Source organism: Peromyscus leucopus, chromosome 1, assembly GCF_004664715.2.
Source record: "Peromyscus leucopus breed LL Stock chromosome 1, UCI_PerLeu_2.1, whole genome shotgun sequence".
Lineage (NCBI taxonomy): Eukaryota > Metazoa > Chordata > Mammalia > Rodentia > Cricetidae > Peromyscus > Peromyscus leucopus.
In genome coordinates, this window is record NC_051063.1 from 167,142,421 (window position 1) to 167,169,477 (window position 27,057).

Sequence of the window (27,057 nt, forward strand, 5' to 3'; positions counted from 1 at the left end):
AGGCCTCACCACTGAGCCTGCTGACAGTCCCGAGTTCTCACTCAAAGCACAGCTTCTGGGCCTGCAGAGATGGCTCAGCTCTGGCAGAGGACCACACTGGTCCCCCACAACTGCCTGGAACTCCAGTGCCGCAGAGGACCCACACTGGTCCCCCACAACTGCCTGGAACTCCAGTGCCAGGGGATCTGACACCTCTTTGGGCTTCCACGAGTACCCGCGCTAACATGCAAATACCACACACACACACACACACACACACACACACACACACACACACTAAAGTAAAATAATAGCCAGGTGTGGGGGTGCACACTGATGTTGGCATTCTCAGCCCCACGGGAGGTGTCTCCTATACTACCCCTAACTGGGGGGCTTTTTTTATTAAAAAGGGGGTGGCTATTTTCATGCAATATCTGCTGCAAATCTCCATGTTATTTCCCTGTGATAAGGACCTCCATGGTGCGTTCTTCTTTCAACATATTGTGGCCTACATAAGTAAGTCCTGAATAATTCTCCTCCCCTTCTGACTTTCTTTTCAATCACTCCAGATCTTCACAGGAAGGAAATTAGTACACTATGAGAGGGCAATCCTACCTTTATTAAGCTTTATTTTATTTTATTTTAGTGGCAGGTTCTCTTACATGGCTGTCCTGAAGCTCATTATGTAGACCAGGCTGGCCCTCAGACTCACAGGGATTCACCTGCCTCTGCCTCCCAAGAGCTGGGACTCAAGTCTTGTGCCACTGTGCCCAGCTGCGTACCTTTATTATTATTACTTTTTTAAAAGCTTGCTCCTCAGGGGCTGGAGAGTTGGCTCCATGGCTAAGAGTGTTTGTTCCTGTGAAGAACTGAGGTTTGATTCCCAGCTCCCACACCGAGGCTCACCAGTTCCTCAGGCACCAGGACTGCGTGTGGGGCCCATACATGCGTGCAGACAAAGCACTCAGGAATAAAACAAATCTAAAACAAAGCTTGATCCTCAGGAACCAAGGCCCCTCGCTCCCCAGCAACTAAGGTAACTCCGGATCGTTAAATCTGTTGATTCCTATTAACTCAACTTCAGGATGTATTCTCCATTACTGGGAAAAATCTGATCTCCAATTTTCTGTTTGCTTGTTTTGGTTTTTGAGACAGGGTGTTACTGTGTCACTCTGGCTGTCCTGGAACTCACTTTGTAGACCAGGCTGGCCTCGAACTCACAGAGCTCCGCCCATCTCTGCCTCCCGAGTGTGTGCACATGTCAGTGTCTGAGTGGAAACTGGAGAACACAGTGCAGCACTGATTCTCTCCTTCACCATCCGGGTCCCAGTGGTACCTTTACCCAACGGAGCCATCTCACGGGCCCCACCATGTTTTTGGCAAACAGTTTTGAAATTAAATCTATGAATCATGGCAGAAATGGTTTGTGTCTATTATCGTCTAGGGAGTGAGCCTGTTAACCTTTGGATACTTTATATTGAGCTGCTCTCTTATTTTGTCTCCTGTCCTATCTTCAGCTGATTCTGTGAGGTCTAACTCCATCCAACCGATTCCTTTGATCTTACTCCAAGGCCTGAAGGTCACTGTGAATGGAACCCGCTTCAACTGTAAGGAGTCAGATCAACTCCACACTTAAACCTAGACACGTAAACACTAAAATCTAAACGGTCTTAGGGTCTCAATTCTCCATGTGGGAATCAGGCAGGCTTAGGGGTCACTGAAGATTGACCCCTCCCTCATAACCAGCTTTACACCCTTAACATTTAAAATACCCTATGAAAGGGAGCAGAGGGGAGAGAGCAGGGTATTGTTTGGGTCATTAAAGGGAGCTACTTCCTCCTGGTCAGAACAGAATCTGGATTCCTTCTAAACAGCCCCAAACATTGTATATTTCTGTTGTCGCTTCCCTGAAGAGTCCATCCAAGGGCAGTGGTGGCACACGCCTTTAATCCCAGCACTCCGGAGGCAAAGGCAGGCAGAGTCTACAGAGGGAGTTCCAGGGCTACAAAGAGAAACCCTGTCTCAGGGGCGGGGAGAAGAGTCCATCCAACTAGACCTGCCAGTCACATGACTAAGAGCCCATTGCTCAAGAATGCTGACTCACCTCAAGACGTGCTTGACAGGAGTCAAGGCCATCCTCTTTCCAGGCCAGAAGCCCCCGCTCCCTAGGTGCAGCTGTTGGCAGATCTTCACTGCTGAACCTGCCACTTTTCAGAAATCTCATTCAAAACAGTTCCTTTCCTCCCTTCTCTGGATATCAGCAAAAATCCTAAGCACGAGTGTCCCAATGCTCAAGACACTGTGTGTGCAGCTGCTTATTGATCTACGTTGTTCAGCGTAGATCTTTCTTCCACCCCATCTCAAAAAGCCTGGCTTCCTCTCCCATCAACCCTGTTCTTGGAACCTGCCAAGACTTGCAACTTGGCTGTCCTATTATTTTTCTCTGAAACTCTAACAAAATGGTATTCAAGCTTCAAATTCCGTAGGGTACAGTATAACGCCTTACCGAGGCCATGTCACACGAGGGCTTTTCTCACCTAGCGCACACATGAACCTAGAACTGGTCCAGGCAGGCTGGGGTCATGCCCTCTAGTTCTAGATGCGTTTGATGCTGGAGAAGACTTGGGTGCTGTTGTGGCAGGAAAGGGTTGTGTGTGGCGGCATGAACACACAGGGGAGAGGGGCTAAACATCTCTGTGATCTACAGAGGCCGATGGCACCCTTGCCAGCTCCCCTCTGTGAGATCCTGAGCCCCACTGATAGTGAGACCAGGAATTAGACCACTGGGACTAGGCAGTCGGGTGGCACCCAGAAGCTTGCTGCTTGGTGGTAACTATTTGACTATTGTAGCAGAAGACATCCCTGTCGCTGGGTCCTAATGGCTCCCTTAGGGGAGGGGGTGAGAAGGCGCAGCGTCAACAACACAGACACTGGGAGTCAGTTGAAGGCAAACAGCAGACTCATTTATTTAATAATAGAGAAGGCCGTTTACACCCTCCTCCCAGCACCCAGGCTGTGTCCTGATCTGGTGGCATTGTGTGGTCATTCCTCATTGGCTGGGCACAATCAGGAACTCTGATAGAGCCTGCTGCTAGGCCCTCAGGCAGACTCCAGGGTGGTTCATAAGGAATTAAGTTATGTGCATGTCTTGGCAACTGGTTTGAGCCAATTTCCTCAACCCTATGGGCCTGTCCTACTACACATCCCAACCCCGAGGAAGAACAGAGGTGAGGCAGCCTATTGTTCACTGATTGGCAGCTCAGTCCCTCAGTTCCACTCAGTCCCTCTTTCAAAGTCCCTCATCCCCTTCTTTGTTATTTATTTATTTATTCATTTATTCATTCATTCATTTATTTATTTTTTGAGACAGTCTTTCTCTGTGTAGCCCTGGCTGTCCAGGAACTCACTATGTAGACAGGCTGGCCTTGAACTCACAGAGATCCACCTGCCTCTGCCTCCTGAATGCTGGGATTAAAGGTGTGCGCCACCACTGCTGGCCAGAGACAAGCTTTAACCCAGGAACCAAACTGGAAATGCACACAAATCTGCTCCTTATGTAAAGGCCATGGAAAGTGCTCCAGCCAGGGAAGGGAATGTCCCTAAGTGAAATCACCTCCATTCGGGAGTTCCTGCCCCTAGAGCCCCAAAGCAATCTTGAGATTCTCTCAACCAATTTAACTACTTATGGGAGAGTCCTAAAACTGTCCTGCTATGGTGACCAGGAACATGAAAGCAGACTTGGGCCCAAACCCTTGACACATAGGCAAAAGCCAGGAACTGAATCTTCGAAGTTGCGGTTTACTCAAAGAGCTGACAATCTGAGGATGAACACAGAACAAACTATTAGAGTGTGCTGGGCTGCTTGTGATGGGTGTGTGCACATCCCTTCCTACAGAATGAAGAGCAGTGTGCTCACAGTACAGAATCTAAAGGGCCTGGGGCGGAGTGGCTGGGAAATGGCTACTTAGTTAAGAGCACTGGCTGCTCTTGGAGAGGGCTCACGATCAGCTCTAATTCCAGTCCAAGAGATCTGATGCCCTCTTCTGGCCTCCACGAGCATTGCAAGCATGTGGTGCACAAATATATGCAGGCAAAACACCAAGACACTGAAGGCATGAGCCACCACCGACTGGTTCTTGTTCGGTGTTTTAAGAAAGGGTTTTGAGAGCTGGGCATGGTGGCACACGCCTTTAATCTCAGCACTCGGGAGGCAGAGGCAGGTGGATCTGAGTTTGAGGCCAATTTGGTCTACAGAACAGCCAGGGCTGTTTCACAGAGAAACCCCGTCCGTCTTGAATAACCAAAAAACCAAAAAACAACAAACAAACAAACAAAAAACAAAAACAAAAACAAAACAAAAAACAAAGCAAACAAAACAAAACCACAACAAAAATGCATTCTGGCAGTTCACGGCTGTCTGTACCTCTAGTTCCAGGGGATCCACCACCACTCTCACACAGACATACTTGCAGGCAAAACACTAATACACATAAAATACAAATAAATAGATGGTTAAAAATTAAAAATTTTTAAAAAATGCTTTGTAGGTGGCTGGAGAGATGCTCAGTGGTTCAGAGCACTTGCTCTTCCAGAGGACCTGGTCCTATTCCCAGCACTTCATGGCACCTCACACCATTCATAACTCCAGTTTCAGGGGATTCTTTCCCTCCTCTGGCTGCCTCGGTACCAGGCTTAGGGTGGAGACTGAACCTGGTCTTGGTAGGTATAGCCTGGGCCTTTGGTGCGTGGTTAGGATAGGTAAGGGCATTAGGGTGGGGCTCCTGCAGTGAAAATGGTAGCTCTATGAAAGACTGCTTGATGCCCACCCAACCTGGGGTGCTGCTAGCGGGGCAACTAGATGTAGATCCTCAACCTCGGCACGTCCCACCTGTGAGCCGAAACCAACTTCTTTTGTGGTCATCTACCTTTTACTTTATTTATCGTATGTGTACTGGCGTTCTGTCTGCGTGTATGTCTACGTGCCACACGTGTGCCTGGTGCCTGCAGAGCCCAGGAGAGGGCCTTGGATCTCCTGAAACAGGTGGTGTGAGCCACCATGTGGGTGCTGGAGTTGAACCCAGGTCCTCTAGAAGAGCAACAAGTGCTCTTAACCACGGAACCATCTTTCCAGCCCACAAATACTTTATGAAATGCCTAGCCTTAGGTATTCTGTTATATTAACAGAAAATAGACTAATAGATCCTTCAACTCAGAGAGTCAGGAAAGGGTCTCCCTGGGAAGCGTGCCACAGAGGGCCTGAAGGGGTCAGCAAAAGGGCAGTGTCGGCCACGGTGGGAATCATTGTGAATCGGTTAAGAACTCCACTCAGGTGGAGCTGGGGTTCTTGACTGTGTTGCAGAAAAGAATTTCAGAATGAACCACGATGAAGTAAAGTCAGAGTTTATCAAGAAATGGGGGGCTAGTGCTATAATTGTGTGACACCATTGTGGAGTGTCCACCAGAGAAGACTGCTCAGACATGAGTTAAAGCCAATAGAAAGTTTTTATTTCTGGCTGGCGACTACACTGGGTGTTCAGGATCCCAGTGTACCCCTGAGCCTTTTTTGGGGTGAGCTTTTAAGCACAAAGAACATATCCTGGGTTGACACACTTCAGTTAACAAGAACAGTTAGCCAGAAGCAGGACTAGAGAAGCCGTAAGGCGAGGTTAATGCATTTGGAGAGGTTGCCAGCACCGTGGGCTTTGATGGATTAGGCCTTTGTTTTTGTTTTGGCAGGTGGTGCTGTCTTTGTGCTGAGTTTTACAGCCTGAATGGTACTTCCATCATGGAGTGGGTTGTGGGGACCTGTTACATCACTATTCCTGGGGAGACATCAACAAACATCTACTCACCCCAGACAGAACCGATAACAAACCAAAACAAGATGCCAACCAAGTCCAACCTGGTGAATCAGTGGGTTTTATTGGGGTCATTTACAGGAGCAGAAATGACTCCAAGACAGCTGCATCACCAAAGCCACTCCATCATGGGTAACAGCTCACAGAGCTGGGAAGCTGAAGCACACTGCACATCCTGCAGGCAGCCAGTGTGTGCGTGTGCGTGTGCGTGTGTGTGTGTGTGTGTGTGTGTGTGTGTGTGTGTGTTAAAAAATCAAGAATGAAGAATGGCCGGGCAGTAGTGGCGCACGCCTTTAGTCCCAGCACTTGGGAGGCAGAGCCAGGCGGATCTCTGTGAGACTGAGACCAGCCTGGTCTCCAAAGCGAGTTCCAGGAAAGGCGCAAATCCTGGTGCCAACACCCTCTCTTTTTAAGAGGCATGGGCAGGAATTTGAGGGAAGCTTGGCCAGTCAGGTTTACAGAGATAGAGAATATCTGCAGCTCTGGGGGCCGGGAATTGGTCCACACAAACAATTCCACAGGCATTAGAAGTTCTACCATCCAACTTCCGTGATTCCTCAATCTCTTTCCTCAAGCCCACTGTTAGTGTGTGTGTGTGTGTGTGTGTGTGTGTGTGTGTGTGAGAGAGAGAGAGAGAGAGAGAGAGAGAGAGAGAGAGAGCTGTAATTAGGTAACGGTAACTAGAAAACCCTTTCTGCTCTCAAAAGGCAGGGAGGAGAAGTGGTTGGACACCTCTGCAATCCCATTGCTGAGGCAGGAGGACCACCCTGAGTTAGAGGCCAGCCTGGCCTACAGAGGGAGACCTAGTCTCAAAAAGACCCAAATCTGGGTAGGGATGTTTCAAGATATTTGATTACACTGTAATGATATGTCACTGAGATTGGTTTAATAAAAAGCTAAACAGCCAATAGCTAGGCAGGAGGTATAAGCGGGACTTCTGGACAGAGAGCTCTGGGAAGAGAAAGGGGGTGTCGCCAGCTGGATGCAGAGGGAACAAGACACGCAGGAGGAGAGGTGAAAGCCACGAGTCACATAGCCCAGAAATGTTAACTGAAGTTGTAAGAGCTGGTTAGAAACAAGGCTAGGCTAAGGCCGAGCTTCCGTAATTAATAATATGTCTCTGTGTTGTGATTTTGGGGCTGGTGGTCCAAGAAAAAGCCTGCTACGTGGGAATGTGGCTCACTTGGTAGAGCGTTTGCCTAACAGGCAGGAGCCCTGGGTCCCAGTGCTACAGATACACAGTGTGGAGGCACAGGCCCACTATTGCAGCGTTTGGAAAGTGGAGGCATAAGATTCAGATGTTAGGGTTATCTTTAACTACCTAGGAAGTTAGAGGGGATCCTGGACTACTTAAGACCCCATTTTATTTTTATTTTATGTGTATAGATCCTTGTCCTGTCTGTATGTCTGTGCACCATGTGCATGCAGTACCTGCAGAGGCCAGAAGATGGCAGAAGATCCCTTAGAACGATAGGTAGTTGTGACCTACAATGTGGGTGCTGGGAATCAAACCCACGTCCTCTGCAAGAGCGGTGACTTCCCTTAACCATTGAGCCATCTCTCCAGCCCCAGCCCTACCCCCCTTCTTTTGTTTTTGTTTTTTTTTTCGAGACAGGGTTTCCCTGTGTAGCTTTGCGCCTTTCCTGGAACTCACTTGGTAGCCCAGGCTGGCCTCGAACTCACAGAGATACACCTGGCTCTGCCTCCCGAGTGCTGGGATTAAAAGCATGTGCCACCACCGCCCGGCACGCCGGCCCCCCCCCCCCCCCCCGCCTGCTTTTTTTTTTAAAGGGAAGCATAACCTGTAATTCTAGCTCTCAGGACCATAAGGGATTGGAAATTAGCCTGGGCTACATAGAAAGAGACCCCCATCTTAAAAACTGACATTGGTTTTACTTATTTGTTGTGGATTAATCTTTTTGTACACTGTGAAGATGTGTCACTTTGATTGGTTTAATAAACAGCTGAACAGCCAATGGTTAAGCAGGATTTCCAGACACAGAGGATGCTGGGAAGAAGGGCAGAGTTGTGAGTCAGTTGGCAAGGAAGCAGGATATGGAGTACAGGTTAAAGGTAACCAAGCCACATAAAAGAATGTATATTAAAAGATAAGATATAAAAGAGCTAGCTAGAAACAAGCTTCAGCAAAGACTGAGCTTTCATAATTAATAAGTCTCTGTGTCATTATTGGAGCTCATGGTCCAATGAAAAAGTCTGCCTACATACTGTGCCTAATGTCTGGCCACAAATATTCACATAAGGCCTGAGAAAGCCAAAAGAAAGTTCAAAACATAGAGCCAAACGTGGCTTCCTGGCATCAAAAAAAAAAAAAAAAAAAAAAAAAAAAAAGAAAAAAGATTTGTTCATGTGATTGGAGAAAGCTATAGGAAAACAAACAAACAAAAAACTCCCTCTAAACCGGTTACAATGCATTTAAAAAATGTGTGTCGGCTTAAAAAAGAAAATAAAATGGGCATAAACAGTCAGAAAAATAGTTTATAAAGAATAAGATAAAGTCTTTAAAGAAAAAATAAAAGCTGGGCAGTGGTGGCGCACACCTTTAATCCCAGCACTCAGGGAGGTAGAGGCAGGCGGATCTCTGTGAGTTTAAGGCCAGCCTGGTCTACAGAGCAAGTTCCAGGATAGCCAGAGCTACACAGGGAAACCCTATCTTGAAAAACTAAGAAATAAATAAATAAAAATAAATAAAATAATATAAAAAGGATAAGGCACATAAAGATGGAAAATACACAAAGTCTGGGTCCTATAATGGTGCCTTGTTACTTTAAATTTTGTGATTGCTGATGAGCAAATAATAGCTGCTGAAAGACACTGGATTATAAAAGCTACTAAATTAAACAACCTATATGTTTTAAAAATGTCTTAGCTTCAAAATGGAAGTCAAAAATATGTTTCACTGGGCAAGAAGTTGTGTGTTTGTTTTTACAGAAAATGAAAGGCTGAGGATTCATCCAAGGTTGATAGAGATCAGATTTGATCAGGGGAGATCCCTTGAAAATCCTGGCTACAGACATAAAGAAATATACCTAGAGAAACTACAAGACCGGTGACCTATATTTTACTTACTCAGACATAAAACAAAAATCATCTTTGGCTGGCTTGTGTACACCACACAGTCCATACTTGTGTTAGTGCAGATACATATGTTACCTTTGAAAGTTTGTGTGTTTTCAGAGCAAGGGGACCAGACACCAATGAAAACGCATGACCCAGGTGACCCAGCCTCTCAGATGCCTCTGTTGCAGTTTCCTCAGAGTTCTGCATCCAGAACAGCTTCAAGGCTGCTGGCTGAGATGGTCTAGACTCACAGACTATTCTAGCCAGGACTTGACCATTATTCTAATTTTCTCAGGGTCCCTCAAAGATTCTAGGGCCCCCCAGACAACAGAACGAAGTCTAGAGAAAATAACAGACACATTCCCAAGAGATGGGGTGGATGGTTTTTGGTCGTTTAGTGGGCTATGGATGTTTATCATTGTTTAGGGGGGTTGGTTACAAATTGCTATTGGTCATAGTCAGGGGGGGGGGGGAAACCTAACAAAGGAGATAAGATTCAGGGATCTCAGCCCGGGTGGTGGTGGCCCATGCCTTTAATCCCAGCACTCGGGAGGCAGAGCCAGGTGTATCTCTGCGAGTTCGAGGCCAGCCTGGGCTACCAAGTGAGTTCCAGGAAAGGTGCAAAGCTACACAGAGAAACCCTGTCTCGAAAAACCAAAAAAAAAAAAAAAAAAAAAAAAAAAAAAAACCCCAAAAAACAAAAAACAAAGAAGAACACTTAAAGGATGCAGCAGCTCAGGGGTAGCTTCAGGGATCTCTTTCTGAAAGGAAAAAGGGAGGGAAGATATAGTATAGAAATTATGGTATAAAAGGATGGATTGCTGGGTCTGTTTTTGACCAACCACTAGTCTCAAATATTTTACATTGGGGTGGATTTTTGTATATTGATACAAATAAACTTAAGGTTATTCTTTGTTATACTGTATATGTGTTTCTTACTCTTGTTTAAGGTATTGTACCTATTCAGCTCATTTAAAAATGTAATGTAAAGTTCTAGACCTTGAAAGCTATTATTATAAACCATTTAGGGTAATGAAGTAAATCAGGTTAGTTAGTTATCTATAACAATCAAACTTGCAGTCATATTAGTTATGTTTTCAGGATCATACAGATATCTATTTTAGATAGATGGTCTTCAAACACTTCAAAATATGGCATTTAAGATGTTTTATTAACATAAAGTTTTTCATGACAGTGAGACACATCTGCTCCTGGCAGCACCAATTTACTTCCAAAAAGGATGATGGACATTAAAGAACCTCCAATTGGAGTTTACTTTCTTTGTGGCAAAAGCTAGCTATTTGGGAAAAAAAACACCCTTGTCTTGACTGCTGAAAGGTTGCTGTCCAAACTGGACAAGCAGGACACAAAAGAGTGACTGCCAAACTTCGCCAAGACAAGGTAGGATGGTCCTTCAAAATTCCTGCTTCACAGAAAAGTCTGTCAGATCTTCTAGGCCTGTAGGCCAAAGACAGATGCCCCCATATTGCAGAGGAACTGTGGGTGACTATCCAGGCATCCAGATGTCTCTGTTGTTTCTATAGTTTTGGAAGTTCTTTGCTCTGCACTTCATGCTTACTCATATAATAGCATATCCTTCTCGGGTATGAAGATGAGATAGTTTTTTTTTTTTTTTAAAAAAAAAAAAAGATTTCTTTCTTTATTTTGTACACAGTGCTCTGTCTGCACACCAGAAGAAGGCACCAGATCACATTACAGGTGGTTATGAGCCACCATGTGGTTGCTAGGAATTGAACTCTGGACCTCTGGAAGAGCAGCCAGGGCGCTTAACCTCTGAGCCATCTCTCCAGCCCCATGAAGATGAAATAGTTATGTTACAGTTTTCTTTGTTACAAAATTTTAAAAAATAGCCAGGCGGTGGTGGCTCATGCCTTTAATCCCAGCACTTGGGAGGCAGAGCCAGGCAGATCTCTGTGAATTCAAGGCCAGCCTGGTCTACAGAGTGAGATCCAGGACAGGCACCAAAACTGCACAGAGAAACCCTGTCTCAAAAAAACAAACAAACAAAAATAATAATAATAAAAAATTCAAAAAATAAACTTACAGAAAGAGATGTAAAATGTATAAGGTTGAGAGACATAAAAGCTTAAGTTGTTTATCTAAAAAGATGTTTTAAGGTTTAAAAAGATATTTTTAGGTTGGTAATACTAGCTATGATAAAAAGTATATTAGATACAAAACTTTTGACTCACCAAGATAAGATAGATAATACAGTACTTTCTCTGAATTTGCCAACTCTAATGGACTGGATATTGTAAATGTAATTCTTACCTGATAATTGTTCTTATTGTATATGGTTTTACTGTGTTAGAGTTAAAGCCTTTCCTTTTTATTTAAACAAAAGGGGGGAAATGCCGTGAAATAATCTTTTTGAACACTGTGAAGATTTGTCACTCTGATTGGTTTAATAAAAAGGTGAACAGCCAATAGCTAAGCAGGATTTCCAGGCACAGAGGATGCTGGGAAGAAGAAGGGCAGACAGAGAGGAAGCAGCATGTGAAGTACAGAGTAAAGGTAACAAAGTAACATAAAAGAATGTAGATTAAAAGATATGGGTTAATTTAAGTTACAAGAGCTAGTTAGAAACAAGCCTAAGCTAAGGCCAAGCTTTTATAATTAATGATAAGTCTCCATGTTCTTACTGGGGAGTCAATGGTCCTGATGAAAAACTCTGCCTACATTTGTCTATTTAAGTTTTTTGAGATGGAGATTCACTATGTAGCTCTGACTGGCCTGGAATGCACTATGTAGCATAGGCTAGCCTCAAACTCATAGAGATTTGCCTGTCCCCCCAGTGCTTAGACTAGAGGTGTGCACACCACAACCCAGCTTATTCATTTTTAAGTTATATTAAGTTATTTATTTGACTGTGGGGGGGGCAAGAGTGCTTGAGCACTATGTTGTGTATGTGGAGGTCAGAGGACAGTTTTGGGGACTCAGTTCTCTCCTTCCATCATGTGGGGGCTCCAGGCAAGGAACTCAGGCCACCTCAGATTTGTCAAATGCCTTTACATGTTGAACCATCTTCACGGCCCAAGACAAGCTTTAAAGATAAAAAAACTAGCCCGGGGGCTGAAGGGATACCTCAGTGGCAGAGCATCTGCCTAGTGTGCTGGAGGTCCTGGTTTCCGCTCTCAGCCCTGCGGTAATCAACAACAATAGTAATAATAATGACGGCCACCCAGAGTGGCTTTTGAAGTAAGGACTGGGTACAGCAAAGCGGCAAGAGTAGCAGGGGAGGCTCCCCCCAAAGAAACCCTCCTCTCCACAGACCCTAGGACTCCGGGCTCTCTGTAATATCCAAACCAGAACAGCGGGCGCATCCAGAGACCAGGCTGAGGGGCAGCTGGAGGAGCTGATTCATGGTGGGTGCGCCATCCCGACAGAACTGACCCACTGTCCCCTCCTCCCTGAGAGGTCACTAGACAGTAACTCTGTAGAGTTGCGAGACACCAGTAATTCCTCAGGTGGGACAGCGGTTTTGCGGTTGTGTTGAAAAAGGGAGACTCTTTATTTCTTAGAAGTGTATATGGAAGTATTTTGGAAGGAAGTGGCATGTCTGGGGTTGTTTTTAAAACAACCCAGTGTGCAGGGCTCGGTGGTTAAGAGCACAGACTGCTCTTCCAGGGGTTCAATTCCCAGCGCCCACATGACAGCTCACTTCAGTTCCAGGGGATCTGATGCCCTCTTCTGGCTTCCATAGGCATATATGTGTGCATATTTATATACGCAGACAAACCACCCGTATTCATGAAATAAAATAAAAATAAAAATAACCCAGGGGGACATTGGTGGAAATACAGACAAAAACAACAACAATATATCAAAATGGATGTTGGGGTTCCTGTCCATTAACCCAGGCACTTGGAAAGTAGAGACAGGAGGATGGAGGGTTTGAAGTCAGCCTGGGCTACATAGTGAGACCCTGTCTGGGAGATGGCTCGGTGGTTAACAGCACTTGCTGCTCTTGCAGGAGACACAAAGGTCTGCGTTTGTTCCCAGCACCCACATCGGGTGGCTCACAACTGCCTGTAACTCCAGTTCCAAGGGATCTGACGCCATCTGCTGGCCTCTGCACATACATGTATGTACTTACCCACACACAGACTCATAATTAAAAATAAAATAAAATCTTTAAAAAATAAAATAAATAAAACAGACCACACATGATGTAGAGAGATAAAATTACAGCAACTTTCCCCCCTTTCTCCTCCAGCTTTAAAATTACAGTAAATTTAACCTTAAGGACTGGGATATAACTCAGTGGTAGACCCCCTTCCTAGAATCCCCCAGTGAGGGGCTGGGGTGTGGCTCAGTGGTAGAGCCCCTGCCTAGAATCCCCCAGTGAGGGGCTGGGGTGTGACTCAGTGGTAGAGCCCCTTCCTAGAGTCCCCCAGTGAGGGGCTGGGGGTGTGGCTCAGTGGTAGAGCCCCTGTCTAGAATCCCCCAGTGAGGGGCTGGGGGTGTGGCTCAGTGGCAGAGCCCCTGCCTAGAGTCCCCCAGTGAGGGGCTGGGAGTGTGGCTCAGTGGTAGAGCCCCTGCCTAGAACCCCCCAGTGAGGGGCTGGGGCGTGGCTCAGTGGCAGAAAGCTTGCTTAGAATGCTGGAGTGTTGGGAGCCAGGCTGATCCAAGGCTTTTCCTGCGGCTCTGATGTACAGAGAAGGAAACCAGGAGTATGTGTGGCAAGGCCAGTAGCAGCCTGGTGCCAGGCCCTCAGGGGAGCTGCCGATTTGAGTCCTGGGAATCCAGCTCTTCCCCTCTTGATTATCAGTGCCTGGGCCACTGCGGGACTGGTCTGTGATGCACTTGAGATATCCTGGTGCCTCTTGTGTAACATCGCTGGATAAGCTGCTGACTTCTCATTGTGTGATAGCTTTCTGCTGACTGTCCACTTCCTCTGCCAACCGTAGAAGATGCTCGCTGCCTAATAAACTGGTGGAGCCATCAGTCCAGGCAGACCGCCAATACCTGCTTTCTGTCTTGTGTTTCTCATCCCTGGTCCTCCCGCGCCACATTGCCGTGTGGGACTCTTATTCCTGTAGGATCAGGCCCCTGGAGTTCCTTGACTCCATCTTCAGGACTACAAACAACAGAAGCAGCATTTCCAATTCAATTGCAAGTTCTACACCGGGCAGAATGCATGTTCTCATGAGCTGAGCCGAGGAGGTTGCTTCATAGGCATGAAAAGACCAAGGGGAAACAGCAGAAGAAAAAGATGAACAGAAACCGGCTAGATGGCCCATGGGGAGAGGGCTTGCAGCCAAGCCTGGGGACCTCAGTCTGATCCCCGGGATCCACACGGGGCTCTATAGAGGAAGGGGAGAATTAACTGCCTGTGGAGGTCACTAAAGAATAAATAAACGTAATAGAAATTATGTAAAAAGTAATAGAATAGAAGTTAGTAAAAAAGATTGATGGGAACTGGGCGGTGGTGGCACATGACTTTAATCCCAGTACTCCAGAGGCAGAGGCAGGCAGAGCTCTGTGAGTTTAAGGCTAGCCTGGTCTACAGAGTGAATTCCAGTACAACCAGGTTTACAGAGAAACCCTGTCTCAGGGGGAAAAAAAAGATTGACGGTTCAAAGTTCACAGTTACTTTCCATATAAAAATAAAAACAGGGGCCAGGCAGTGGTGGCGCATGCCTTTAATCCCAGCACTCGGGAGGCAGAGGCAGGTGAATCTTTGTGAGTTCGAGGCCAGCCTGGTCTACAGAGTGAGATCCAGGAAAGGTGCAAAGCTACACAGAGAAACCCTGTCTTGGAAAGCCAAAATAAATAAATAATAATAAAAATAAAAACAGGGCTGGATAGACGGCTCGCTCGGTAGTCAAGAGGCCTGTGACTCCAGAACCCAAATCAGGCAGCTCACCAATGTATAGAACTGTCTCCGGGGTTCTGATGCCCTCTTCTGGCCTCAACACACACTCACACACACACACATTCTCTCTCACACACACACTTATATACACACATGCACACATACTCACATATACAGACATTCTCTCTCACACACACACTTATATACACACATGCACACATACTCACATATACAGACATTCTCTCTCACACACACACTTATATACACACATGCACACATACTCACATATACAGACATTCTCTCACACACACTTATATACACACATGCACACATACTCACATATACAGACATTCTCTCACACACACTTATATACACACATGCACACATACTCACATATACAGACATTCTCACACACACACTTATATACACACATGCACACACATACTCACATATACAGACATTCTCTCACACACACTTATATACACACATGCACACATACTCACATATACAGACATTCTCTCACACACTTATATACACACATGCATACTCACTTGCAGGAGCGAGCACTCACCTATACACTCTCACACAATTAAAAACATTTTTTCTCTTTCTTTCTTCCTTCCTTCCTTCCTTCCTTCCTTTCTTTCTTTTCTTTTTTTTTTAGTGAGAAGAGAGAAGATGTTTTCTTTTCTTTCTTTTTTTTTTTTGGTTTTTCGAGACAGGGTTTCTCTGTGTAGCTTTGTGCCTTTCCTGGGACTCACTTGGTAGACCAGGCTGTCCTCAAACTCACAGAGATCCGCCTGCCTCTGCCTCCCGAGTGCTAGGATTAAAGGCATACGCCACCACCGCCCGGCTGAGAAGATGTTTTCTGTACTCACAAAATCTGTCCTGTCTGGGAAGGCAGCCATTCTCTCTCCCGATTTCTTGAATAAACAAGTTCCGTTCATGTTTGGACACAGGGGATGCCATGTTGGTTTCGCCTGTTGGTTCTGATGAAAGAGGTGGATCCCAACCAGCAGTCACCTGTAAATTTGATTTGACAATTCCAATAAACACATGAAAAGGTGACTGACCTCTTTAATCACCTGGAAAACACAAGTTGAAACTATCACACACGCCCCAGAGGTCAAAACAAACAAACAGCTTTTATCGCTGGTGCCAAGGTGAGACAGGCCTCCTCTGCCGCTGCGCTCCTGTGAGTGAAGGACGGAGCTGCTGGTTGGCAGAGGTGCCAGGCGGTTCCCGACTGCAGCTGAGCGTGGGACCAGCAAGAGCTTTGTGCTCTTGTGTGCTCCAAGAAATGTGTGCATAGGTGCAAATCAAGATTCTAAGACGTTCATTGCCGCCTTAGTTTTCACAGGCCGAAATGATCCAAACCAATGCCTACCCACAGTGGATGGTAAATCAATACCCCACAAGCCACAAACCGGGAGAAGACCTGCCAGACACAATTCGGAAAGAGTTTAGACGATGAAGGTTAAGGAGATAAGCCAGACACAACAGAGCAAGGCGGACAGTTCAGGACAGATGGGTTCTTTGTTTGGACATGGAGGCTCGCTGTGCAGTCCTGGCTGGCCCGGGACTCACTTGCTTTCAGCAAAGACACGTGCCATCAGGGCCTGCTGAATGTGGTGCTGTGGAGAGTGCCCAGGGCTGGGCGCCTGCTAGACCAGCACTCTCTGAACTGGGCCACATCCCCAGCCCTGCCTCTTTTTTTGTGTTCCTGACCCCCCAAACAGATATCAGAAGACACAAATGTGCTTTGTCCACATACGGACTGTGTAGACGCCGACGCCTCCGGGTGTGGCAGGAATCTCCCACCCAGTAAGTGATCTTCAGCCATCACTTGCTGGGTACCCCTAATTCAGTTCAGTTCCAACATCACCCACCTTGGAGATAGAGCCCGTCACGAGCCATAGTGCAGTCAGGTCTCCCGACCCATCGATTGGTTACAAATTGAGGTTGCCTCAGCCCCTGCCTCAGGTCCCATCAATTCTAGAGGTTGGCTCACAGACCCCAGAAAAACACTCACTCTGGTTCACTCTTCCTTCCTCTCTCCCTCCTTTCTTAGAAATTATATATTTGTTCATCATTAGGAGGTACACGTACCATGTATGTGTGTGTGTGTGTGTATGTGTGTTTGTGTGTGTGTGTATGTGTGTGTGTGTGTTTGTATGTATATGTGTGTGTGTTTGTGTGTGTGTGTTTGTATGTATATGTGTGTTTGTGTGTGTGTGTATGTGTGTGTGTGTGTTTGTATGTATGTATGTGTGTGTGTGCGCGTGTGCGTGTGCGTGTGTGTGTGTGTGTATGTGTGTGTGTGTATGTGTGTGTGTGTGTGTGTTTGTATGTATATGTGCATATTAGTGCTCCAGCATGAAGGTCAGAGGACAACTTTCAGGAATTGGTTTTCTTTCTGCCGTGGGCTTCAGGGATGGGGCCCAGGGATTGAACTCAGGTCCTCCGATTTGCATGGCAGACTGCTTTTACCCGCTGAACGTATCACTGGCCTCCCTTCCTCTCTCCTTCCTTTCCTCTCTTTCTTCTGTCTCTTTCTCTTTTCTTTCTGAGATAGGGTCTCACTCTGTAGCCCAAGCTAGCCTTGAACCCGAGGCAATCATCTATTCACAGCATCCCAAGTGCTAGGATTACAGTTTTAAATGGTTTCTGAGCTTCGTTTCATATAAAATATATGTCAATGTTGATATGAACAGGATTTTTTAAAAAGAGTCTTTTATTTTTTAATTATTTATTTATGTCTTATTTATAATTATTATTTATTATGTGCATTTATGTCTGTGTGTGTGTGTGTGTGTGTGTGTGTGTGTGTGTGTGCATGTGTCCAAAGTGGCCAGAGAGGAGTTGGTCCCTGGAGTTGGAGTTTCTGGTAGTGGGAAGCTGCCAGATGTACTACTGGGAACCAAGTTCAAATCCTCTGAAAGAACAATATTATCTCTTAGCCACCAAGCAATTTCTCTGGTCCCAGATTTATTGATTTTTAATGTGTTTTGCCTCTGTGCATACAGGTGTATGATGTGCACAGACGCCAGAAGAGGGCGTCTGATGCCCTGGATCTGACCTTACAGACAGTTGTTAGCAGGGAACTCGATGTGCAGGACTGTACCCCACGCCACACTCCCGCCATTTTCAGGAGCTCTGCCAGGCCTGCCAGTGGAAGGTCATGGCAGCCAGGCTGCCTGCTTCATTGCTGGTGTTCTTTCATGGAAGGAGGGGTGGGGAGGGCCACGGGACCCTCACCTGAGTATGCAGCCTGAGAATCGTTGTGTGCAGTTCAGCCCTAATTGCACGCGACCTTGGGGCTTGTGGGGGAAGGGCTAGTGGGTATGTGTGGGAAGGAGCCTGGGGAGGGAGGGCCATCTATGCAGCCGTAGGCAGTCATCACCCAGGCCACGTGTGGGCTTCCAGAGCGGCTACTTTAGGGCCACCCATGCTCCTGCCTGTGACCCCCTCACCCATTGCTCTGTGACTAAGCACATTAAACTCATTGGTTTGCCAGAGTGAACTCTGAAGAACTGTACCTGGATTTGTATTGGTGCCTAGGAGGTGAGGTTAACAAGAGAGCTGAATCTGGGGGCTGGAGCATCGCTCAGGTGGTCAGAGCACTGGCTGCTTTTGCAGAGGACCTGGCTTCCATTCCCAGCGCCCGCGTGGTGGTTCACAACCATCCATTACTCTAGTCCCAAAGGATCTAATGCCTTCTTCAGACTTTGTGGAACCTGGCTCCTCTGCAAGAGCAACAGGTGCCTCTAACCACTGAGCCACCTCTCCAGATAAAAGTTCATTAGAAGTTTTATTCTTTTTTCATTTGTTTTTGAGACAGGGTCTCAGGTTGGCTTCATATTTGATATGTGGCAGAGGAAGACCTTGAACACCTGACCTTCCCACCTCCACACCCTAAGTGCTGGGGCCACTCATGTCCCATGATGCTCCAGGTATGCCAGGCTGAGGAGCGAACCCAGGATTCCTGCTGGCTGCACCATCCAGCAGCTGGGTAAGGTGCTTTATACATGGATATACCGTGTTTACACCTATAAACGACACAACAGCATTTACATCTATAAACGACATCCGTAATTTGTTTAAGAATTAGTATAATTTTATACGGGGCTTCCAAAAGCACATCTTTTTGTTGTGGTGGTTTTGTTTTGTCTTTTCGAGACAGGGTTTCTTTGTGTGGCCCTGGCTGTCCTGGAACTCACTCTGGAGACCAGGCTGGCCTCGCACTTGGATATCTGCTTGCTTCTGCCTCCCGAGTACGGGGATTAAAGGCGTGCGCCACCACGACCGGCCTAGGCGTATCTTCTTAAAACATTGTTTGTTTGTGTGTGAGTGTGAGTGTGTTACTGTGTATGTATCTGCCTTGCATGCGTGTGGCAGTCAGAGGACACCACTTGGGAGTTTTTCTCCCCCACCACTATGTGGATTTTGTGGATTGAAGTCAAGTCGTCAGACTTTTGAGTCAAGTGCCTTATTGTCTGTCTTGACAGTCATAAAAATAAATCTTGTAAGAAAAGGTTTACATGAAATGAGATTAACAATAGCCAATGTGTAGTTGATTAGGACTTTTTGAAGTATTTACATTTTTTACACTTGTTTATTTATTATGTGAGTATATGTGTATGTTTGAGAGAACCACATCTCACCAGGCAGTGGTGGTACATGTCTTTAATGCCAGCACTCAGGAGGCAGAGCCCGGTGGATCTCTGTGAGTTCGAGGCCAGCCTGGGCTACAGAGTGAGTTCCAGGACAGCCAGATGTAGTGGGAATTTTCTTCAGTCTGGCCTAGCCCTGAGGTCTGGACAAATGTCTCCCACCCATGGTCCCATAGATGCTTATAAAATAATCACTCAGTTCGTAATTATATAATTACAAACTGGATGGCCTATGGCAAGCCTCTTGCTCGATTGTTTGTTTGTTTGTTTGTTTGTTTTTGAGACAAGGTTTCTCTGTGTAGCTTTGGAGCCTTTCCTGGAACTCACTCTGTAGACCAGGCTGGCCTCAAACTCACAGAGATCCACCTGCCTCTGCCTCCCAAGCGCTGGGATTAAAGGCGTGCGCCACCATCGCCTGGCCTGCTAGATAGCTTTTATATCTTAAATTAACCTATTTCTATTAATCTATGTTTTGCCACGTGTTTCATGGCTTTACCAGTCTTTTGGCTCCTTGGGCGGCCGGCTGGCGTCTCTCCGGGCAGGCTGGCGTCTTCAGACTCCGCCTTTCTCTTTCCTGTCTCTCTCCTTGGATTTCCCACCTGCCTCTAAGCTGCCTTGCCATGGACGGAAGCAGCTTATTTATTAACCAATGGGAACAACATCTATTCACAGTGTACAGAAAGACATCCCCAGCAGCCAGAGCTGTCACATAGAGAAACCCTGTCTTGAAAAATAAACAACGAAACAAAAAAGAGTGCCACCTCTCTCTCTCTCTCTCTCTCTCTCTCTCTCTCTCTCTCTCTCTCTCTCTCTCTCTCTCACACACACACACACACACACACACACACACACACACACACACCCCTAAGGTCATACAAAATTATATTTTCCAGACCAGAGAGATAAGCCTATGAGCTACTGTGACATTTTGTTTGTTTTGTTTTAGTTTTTATTTGTTCTGAGACAGCTTCTCACTATGTAGCTTTGGCCAGGCTGGAACTTGCAGTGTAGACTAGGCTGGTCTTGAACTCACAGAGATCTGTGGGCCTTTGAGTGCTGGGACTGAAGTCATGCATCACCATCTCCTGTTTGTTTGTCGTTTGAGAGTCAGGGCTCAGGGATCCAGACTGACGCAGGACTGACGCATGGTCAAGAACGACCTGACCCCTCACCCGACCCCTTACCCCACCCCTCACTTCCGCCTCCCAAGTGTCAGGATTGGAGTTGTGAAGATGTGGACTGAGATCCTCACACTGCTTCCTCACTGAACCGTTTCCTCACCCGTTCTCTCTCTGCCACACACTCTCAGGTGTTTTCTCACAACACGGTAAAATAGACGCATGCAGAGAAGGAGCCCAAGTCTCGCTCCACGGGATGGAGCCCTGTGTTTGCTCCACCGCGAGCCCTGTGACTGCAGCCTGGTGAGCACGCCTGTAATCCAAGATCTCGCGGGATCCAGGCAGAAGCAGAGTGAGTTCAAGACTGGCATAGGCTACATAGTGAGAAAGCCTGGGCTACACAGTGAGTCGACTCTGTTCAAAAAGTAGGAAAAAATAAAAGAAAACGAGTTGGGCACAGTGGCTGATGCAGGACATTTGCTCGCACGCTGACACTGACAATAAAGTCCGCCTTGAATCAGGGGCGCAGCCAGTGACCAGCTCACCAAAACCATCCAGAGAAGCCAGCAATTTGGACAGAGAGGACACACAGGAAGGAAAGGGCAGGGACTGGAATTTGGTGCTGTTTTTTGGTTTGGGGACAAGCAAGGTCAGCTGGTTGCCTCTCAGCTTCTCTGGTCTAGCAGGTTTTCACCCCCACATCTGACTTCCGAGTCTTTGTGGGTGAACTGAAAGACAGAGACTTGGTTTAAATCTACACATCTCAGCCATGGCAGAACCAGGGCCAAGGGACTGGAAGCCCCGCCAGGTCTCGGCCTGAGTGGGGTGCTGACTACGGATTGAGGGGCCGCAGACGAGAGCTAAAGAATCAGTATATTCATATGCAGCCGCTAGGCCGGTGGAAAACATCCTTGTGCACACCTGTAATGCCAGCGTTCGGGCTGCGGCAGGTGGATCACTGAAGTTTGAGGCCGCCCGGCTACAGAGTGAGATTTTGTCCAAAGGAAAAAAAAAATCTGGGAGTAGAGGTACATGTCTTTAATCCCAGCACGCGAGAGGACAGAGGCAGGTGGATCTCTATGAGTTCAAGGCCAGCTTGGTCTACATAGGGAGTTCCAGGCAACCCAGGGCTACAGTGAGACCATGTCTCAAAAATAAATAAATAAATAAATAAATAAATAAATAATAAATAGGGGCTGGAGAAGTTAAGCTGAGGACCCAGAGGACCTGACCCCCCTTCTCTCTCTCTCTCTCTCTCTCTCTCTCTCTCTCTCTCTCTCTCTCTCACACACACACACACACACACACACACAGAGAGATTAAAAATAGAATAAATATAAAAATATATAAATAAAAATTTTAAAGTTAAGGCCATGTGATTGAAACCCTCAGATCACTCCGCAGAGGGATTCCTGGGCTGAGGCTGGCTGTCGGCCTGCAGCCCACGTCATTTCCCAATACGAGGTGCCGTCACGTCCAGCTGGCCAACGTTGTCTTATTGTCTACTTCCCCCATTCAGATCGTCAATCCTCCACACATCTCAGGGAATGAGGGTGTGTTAGGGATCGCACCAGCAGGTGTCCCGTCATGCCTTCTTCCACGGGGTGCATGCTAACAAGACTCACTGCAGACCATGCGCCCATCCTTCTTTATTTCATGCACTGCCTGGAACCTCCAGAGTGCATCCTGATGTATCCCATGGGTTAGAGCTGGGCGGGTTGCCTGGCTCCTGAACCAGCCATCCTGAGGGGCGGGGAAGCTTCCGCTCTCTCAGATGCTCAGTGAGGAAACAGCTGAAGGGGGGTGGGACATCATCCACTGTGTGGGACATCCTCCACGGTGTGGGACATCCTTCACTGTGTGCGCCACACTGAGGATTGGGGTCAATATATGGCTTTCTCACAAGATGTTCTGTAACACCGGATCCCCATTGGTGTTGACTCGCCAATATTCAATCTACTGATTGCCTGAAGGGACCCTGGGAGTGTTTTCTCCCCATTCAGGAGCCTCCTCCATTGCAAGAAGCCCCAGAACCCTGGGGGTTAACCTATGTCTGTAATTTCTAGCACTTGCAGGCTGAGGCAAGTGGATTGCTATGAGTTAGAGGCCAGCCTGGGCTACATAGCAACATCCCTGTCTCCAAAAGAGATACTCTGTGGAGAAAAGAGAAGTCTCGAGAGATTCAGTGAACACACACACACACACACACACACACACACACACGAAGGAAGCAGTGGCTACTATCCTTGGTGACAATGAAACTCTGGGACAGGGCATGGCTCGGCCGTAGGGTACCTGCCTAAAATCCCCTAGTGAGGGGCTGGGGGCATGCTTCAGTGGTAGAGCCCCTGCCTAGCATGCAGGATGCCCTGGGGTCCACTTGGAGCAGCACACACAAAAGCAACCCTTGCAGAATGTAACTGACAGGTGGCCATGATGACCACGGCGGCCGCCACGCTGTTTCTGCAGGCTGAGACTCATTCGTGCCCCTGTACTGTGCACAGGTGCAGTGAGAGGACAACTTGCAGAGTCCGTTCTCTCTCTCCTCTCACCTGTGGGTCTTGGGGGTCAGACTCCAGCCGTCAGGCTGAGCCACCTCCCCAGAACTTGTTTGGGGTGGTTTTAGATGGAGATCTGAATCTGTAGCTGGGGGATCTCAAACTGGAGGTCCTCCGTGTGTTAGGTAGGCAGGGTTCTCTAGAGGAGTAGAGCTGACAGGCTGAATACACACACACACACACACCACACCACACCACACCACACATAGATACACACACACACACCACACATACACCACACACACACCACACACACCACATACACGCACACCACACACACACACACACCACACACACATACACATACACCACACACACACCACACATACACGCACACCACACATACACCTCCACACACACACCACACACACACACTCACACTCACACTCCTCACACTCCCCTTACAAGCCAGAGGAGGCCATTGGGGGCAGAAAATCTCAAGTTCCAGGCCAGCCTGGAATACAGAATGAGATCCTGTCTAAGAAGAAAAGATTAACCCCAGCACTCAGGAGGCAGAGTCGGGCCAAGCTCTATGAGTTCAAGGCCAGCCTAATCTGCTTTAGGGATTTCCAGGTCAGCCAAGGCTACATAGTGAGTTTTTGTTTCAAAACAAAACAATAAATAAATTTTAAAATTGAGGATGGAGAGCAGTTAAGAGCACTGGCTGCTCGTGCAGAGGACCTGGGTTTGGTTCCCAGCACCCACATGGTGGCTCACAACCACCTGTAACTCCAGTTCCAGGGGACCTGATGCCTCTTTGGGCCTCCTTGGGCACTGCATACATGTGGTGCATAGACATGCAGAGAGAACACTCATGTGTGTAAAATAGAAGTGTGTGGATCTTTAAAAAACCACACTAAAGTAAGTGTTAAAGAGAGGGAAAGCAATGAGGTGGTAACCCTGAAGGCAGTGGTTAGGGGGAGCCGGGTGGAGACGGTGGATTTTCTTCTTTTTGATCTGTGCGGGTTAATTTTTGTCAACTTGACATAAACTGGAATCATCTGGGGAATAAGGGAGCTCTATGAGGAACTGTTTTCATCAGACTAGCCTGTAGGCAATTCTGTGGGGGCATTTTCTTGACTAATGGTTGTGCCCAGCCCGCCGTGGGTGGTACCACCCCTGGACAGGTGGTCCTAGGTTATAAAGAAGGCAGGCTGAGCAAGCCAGGGAGAGCCTGTGCCAAGTTCCCGCCTTGGCTTCTCTGATGATGGCCAGCAATCAGGACGTGGAGGCCGAATAAACACCTTCCTCCCCACGTTGCTTTTGGTCCTGGTGTCTATCTCAGCGATAAGTAGGACAGGGTCTCGGGTACCCAAACTGGCCCTGAACTCACCGTCGAGCTGAGGATGACCTCGAACTCCTGTTCCGAGATCACAGGAGTGCACTCCTGGTTTGTGAGGTCTGTAGGGAACAAACCCAGGACATCCCGCACACTAGGCAAGCACTTTTCCAGATGAGTTACATCCCCAGGCCAGAAGGAGTGACATTTGAGCAAAATGACCCAGGGGGAGGGATGGAGGCCACAGGGCTGAGACCTAGGGAGAGCGTTTCCTCCCGTGGGGACTGCTAGAGCAAAGGCCCTGTGGTGGCAATACAATATACCTCAGGCCAGCGTTTCTTAATCTGGGTCGCAACCTCTTCAAAGGCCCCATATCAGAAATCCTGCATACCAGACTCATATGTGATTCATAGAAGTACATTGTGATTCATAACAGTAGCAAAATTAGTTATGAAGTAGCAATGAGAATAATTGTATGGTTGGGGTCACCACAACATGAGGAACTGTAGTAAAGGCTCACAGCATTAGGGAGGCCGAGAACCACTGCCTTAGGCCGTCACAGGGTGTTAATTGGTGAGCAGGGGACAGGTGGAGGCCACTGGGTCAGAGGGATGACATGGGTAGATCATGTGGGGACTTGTGGACAAGTCAGACGACAGGTCGCGACGGCTCTGAGCTAGTAACCCCATGTGGATGTTCCCGGGCTCTTCGTGGAAGGGTGAGGAAGGACCAGCTGGTGCAGGCTGGTGATGAGGGTGAGCAGGACCAGGGCGGCCCTGCAGTGGAGGGAGAAGCCAGCAGGTACCAGGTGGGTCAGATAAAGGGCTGGCTCTGGGGCTGGAAGTGGGTGTGACAATGACTTGGCTCAGGAACCTGGCAGGACCAGGTGGGGTCCAGTCCATGTGGGGTTTCCTAGGCCAACCCTGCAGGGACTATGCTGCTCCCGGGTCTCTGAGTCACAGGGAGGCCATGGAGTTGCAGACACCTGACAGTGACTGGTTCCAGGTGTCCTCCAGCCAAGGTGGCAGCTTCCTTGGCCTTTGCATAGGTCTCTGGAAGGTGTGGCTGTGCAGAGCTGATCTGGGCAAAGTAAACACAGCCCTCAGGCCTCAGAGGCCAGCAGCAGGCCCCTCAAACCGGAAGGAGGAAGCGATGGAAGAGGACGACCCCGGGAAGCCGGCCAGTCGGGTGGGGGGAGGAGCGCGCAGGTGACCGGGCGTCTTGGGACAGTGAAGTAGGATCCCGGGCCAGAACCTGCAGGAAGGGCCTGGGGGATGAAGACATAGACTTAGGTGGTGTTGGGGTGGAGCGGCACTAAGGATTTCTGGCTTCCTTAGCTCCCTCGCTTGCCGCCCCTCCCCCTTTCCAAAGCCCAACAGTCCAGCATTTAAGGGCGGGCATTCCCCATCCCCCAGCAGCACAGAGCGCAGAGGGTTCTGGAAAGCAACGCTTTGGGGATTTCATTAGAAACCCATCCCGCCGTGGCCGTCACCTCCTGCCTCCTCTCCCCAGCCTGTCTTTTCAAGGGTCCCCTGTTTCCCTGTGATTTGCCCAGTAAGAGTTCGAAGGCTGCAGACTCCGTCACCAGTGTGGTGGTTGTGGGAGGCGTCTGTGAGCCCTGCCCCATCTCCTGGCTTTTCGCTAAAGCCTCTCCTTGCTCTCTTGCTAAAGTGGCCGCCATCCCCCAGGGCTCCCTCACCAGAGGACCATGCTGTTTGCATTTTTCCAGTCTTCTCCACACAGCCTTGGGGATTTCATTAAACTAACCGACAATGTCTACATGACATCCCCTCTGTCCCCATGCAGAGAAAGAACTCGTTTATAATGACCTGAGCCCATATTGAACCATCTTGCTCAAACAAGTTTAGAAAATTCCCAGCGAGGCAGGATGATAAAGTGGTTCCTCAGATGAAGATACTTGTCACAGTGCTTGATGGCCTGAGCCTGACCTGAGTGTGATCCCTTAGCCCGCAGGGTGGAATGAGAGAACCAACTCCCTCCCACAAGTTGTCCTCTGACTCCCACGTGTATGCTGTACACACACTCACACACACACACACACACACACACACACACCATCGTACACACACTTTGCATGAATGTAATAATCATCTTTCCCCAGTGGGGCAGCCCATTGACAGGCAAAGGCAATTATTTGTTGGTCCCTATTTTGGTCCCTGAATCGCAAAGACACCATGATGTTCCCGAATCTCTCTTTGTTTATGACTCCCCACAGCATTCAGGGAAATTCTGCCCTTAGCAGATTCTGAAGCCCTTCATTATGTCTCTCAGCTTAATTAACATTTTTCATTAAAAAGCCTTCTAGTTGATTCTAGGAGCTGGGGAAGGAATAATTTTTAAAACTTCTGTTTGTAAAGATTTATTTATTCTTTTTTTTTTTTTGTTTGTTTGTTTGTTTGTTTTTCGAGACGGGGGTTTCTCTGTGTAGCTTTGCCTTTCCTGATACTCGCTTTGGAGACCAGGCTGGCCTCGAACTCACAGAGATCCACCTGCTTCTGCCTCCCGAGTGCTGGGATTAAAGGCGTGTGCCACCACTGCATGGCTGATTTTTTTTTATTCTTATTTTATGTGTATGAAAGTCTTGCCTACATTTTAGTCTGTGTGCCACATTCATGCAGTACCCAAGGAGGACAGAAGAGGGCACTGGATCCCTA

At 47.7% G+C, this 27,057-nt stretch overlaps 1 protein-coding gene across 1 annotated transcript in view; it reads right to left on the bottom strand.

Annotated features, from left to right (window-relative positions):
• LOC119088969 overlaps positions 1–26,092 on the bottom strand; it is a 37,426-nt gene extending 11,334 nt beyond the window's left edge. Inside the window, 4 exon segments of the mRNA XM_037210506.1 lie at positions 24,437–24,504; positions 25,020–25,158; positions 25,520–25,649; positions 26,082–26,092. Of these exon segments, the coding sequence (XP_037066401.1) occupies positions 24,437–24,504; positions 25,020–25,158; positions 25,520–25,649; positions 26,082–26,092 (348 nt within the window).
• Positions 26,093–27,057: the final 965 nt, after the last annotated feature.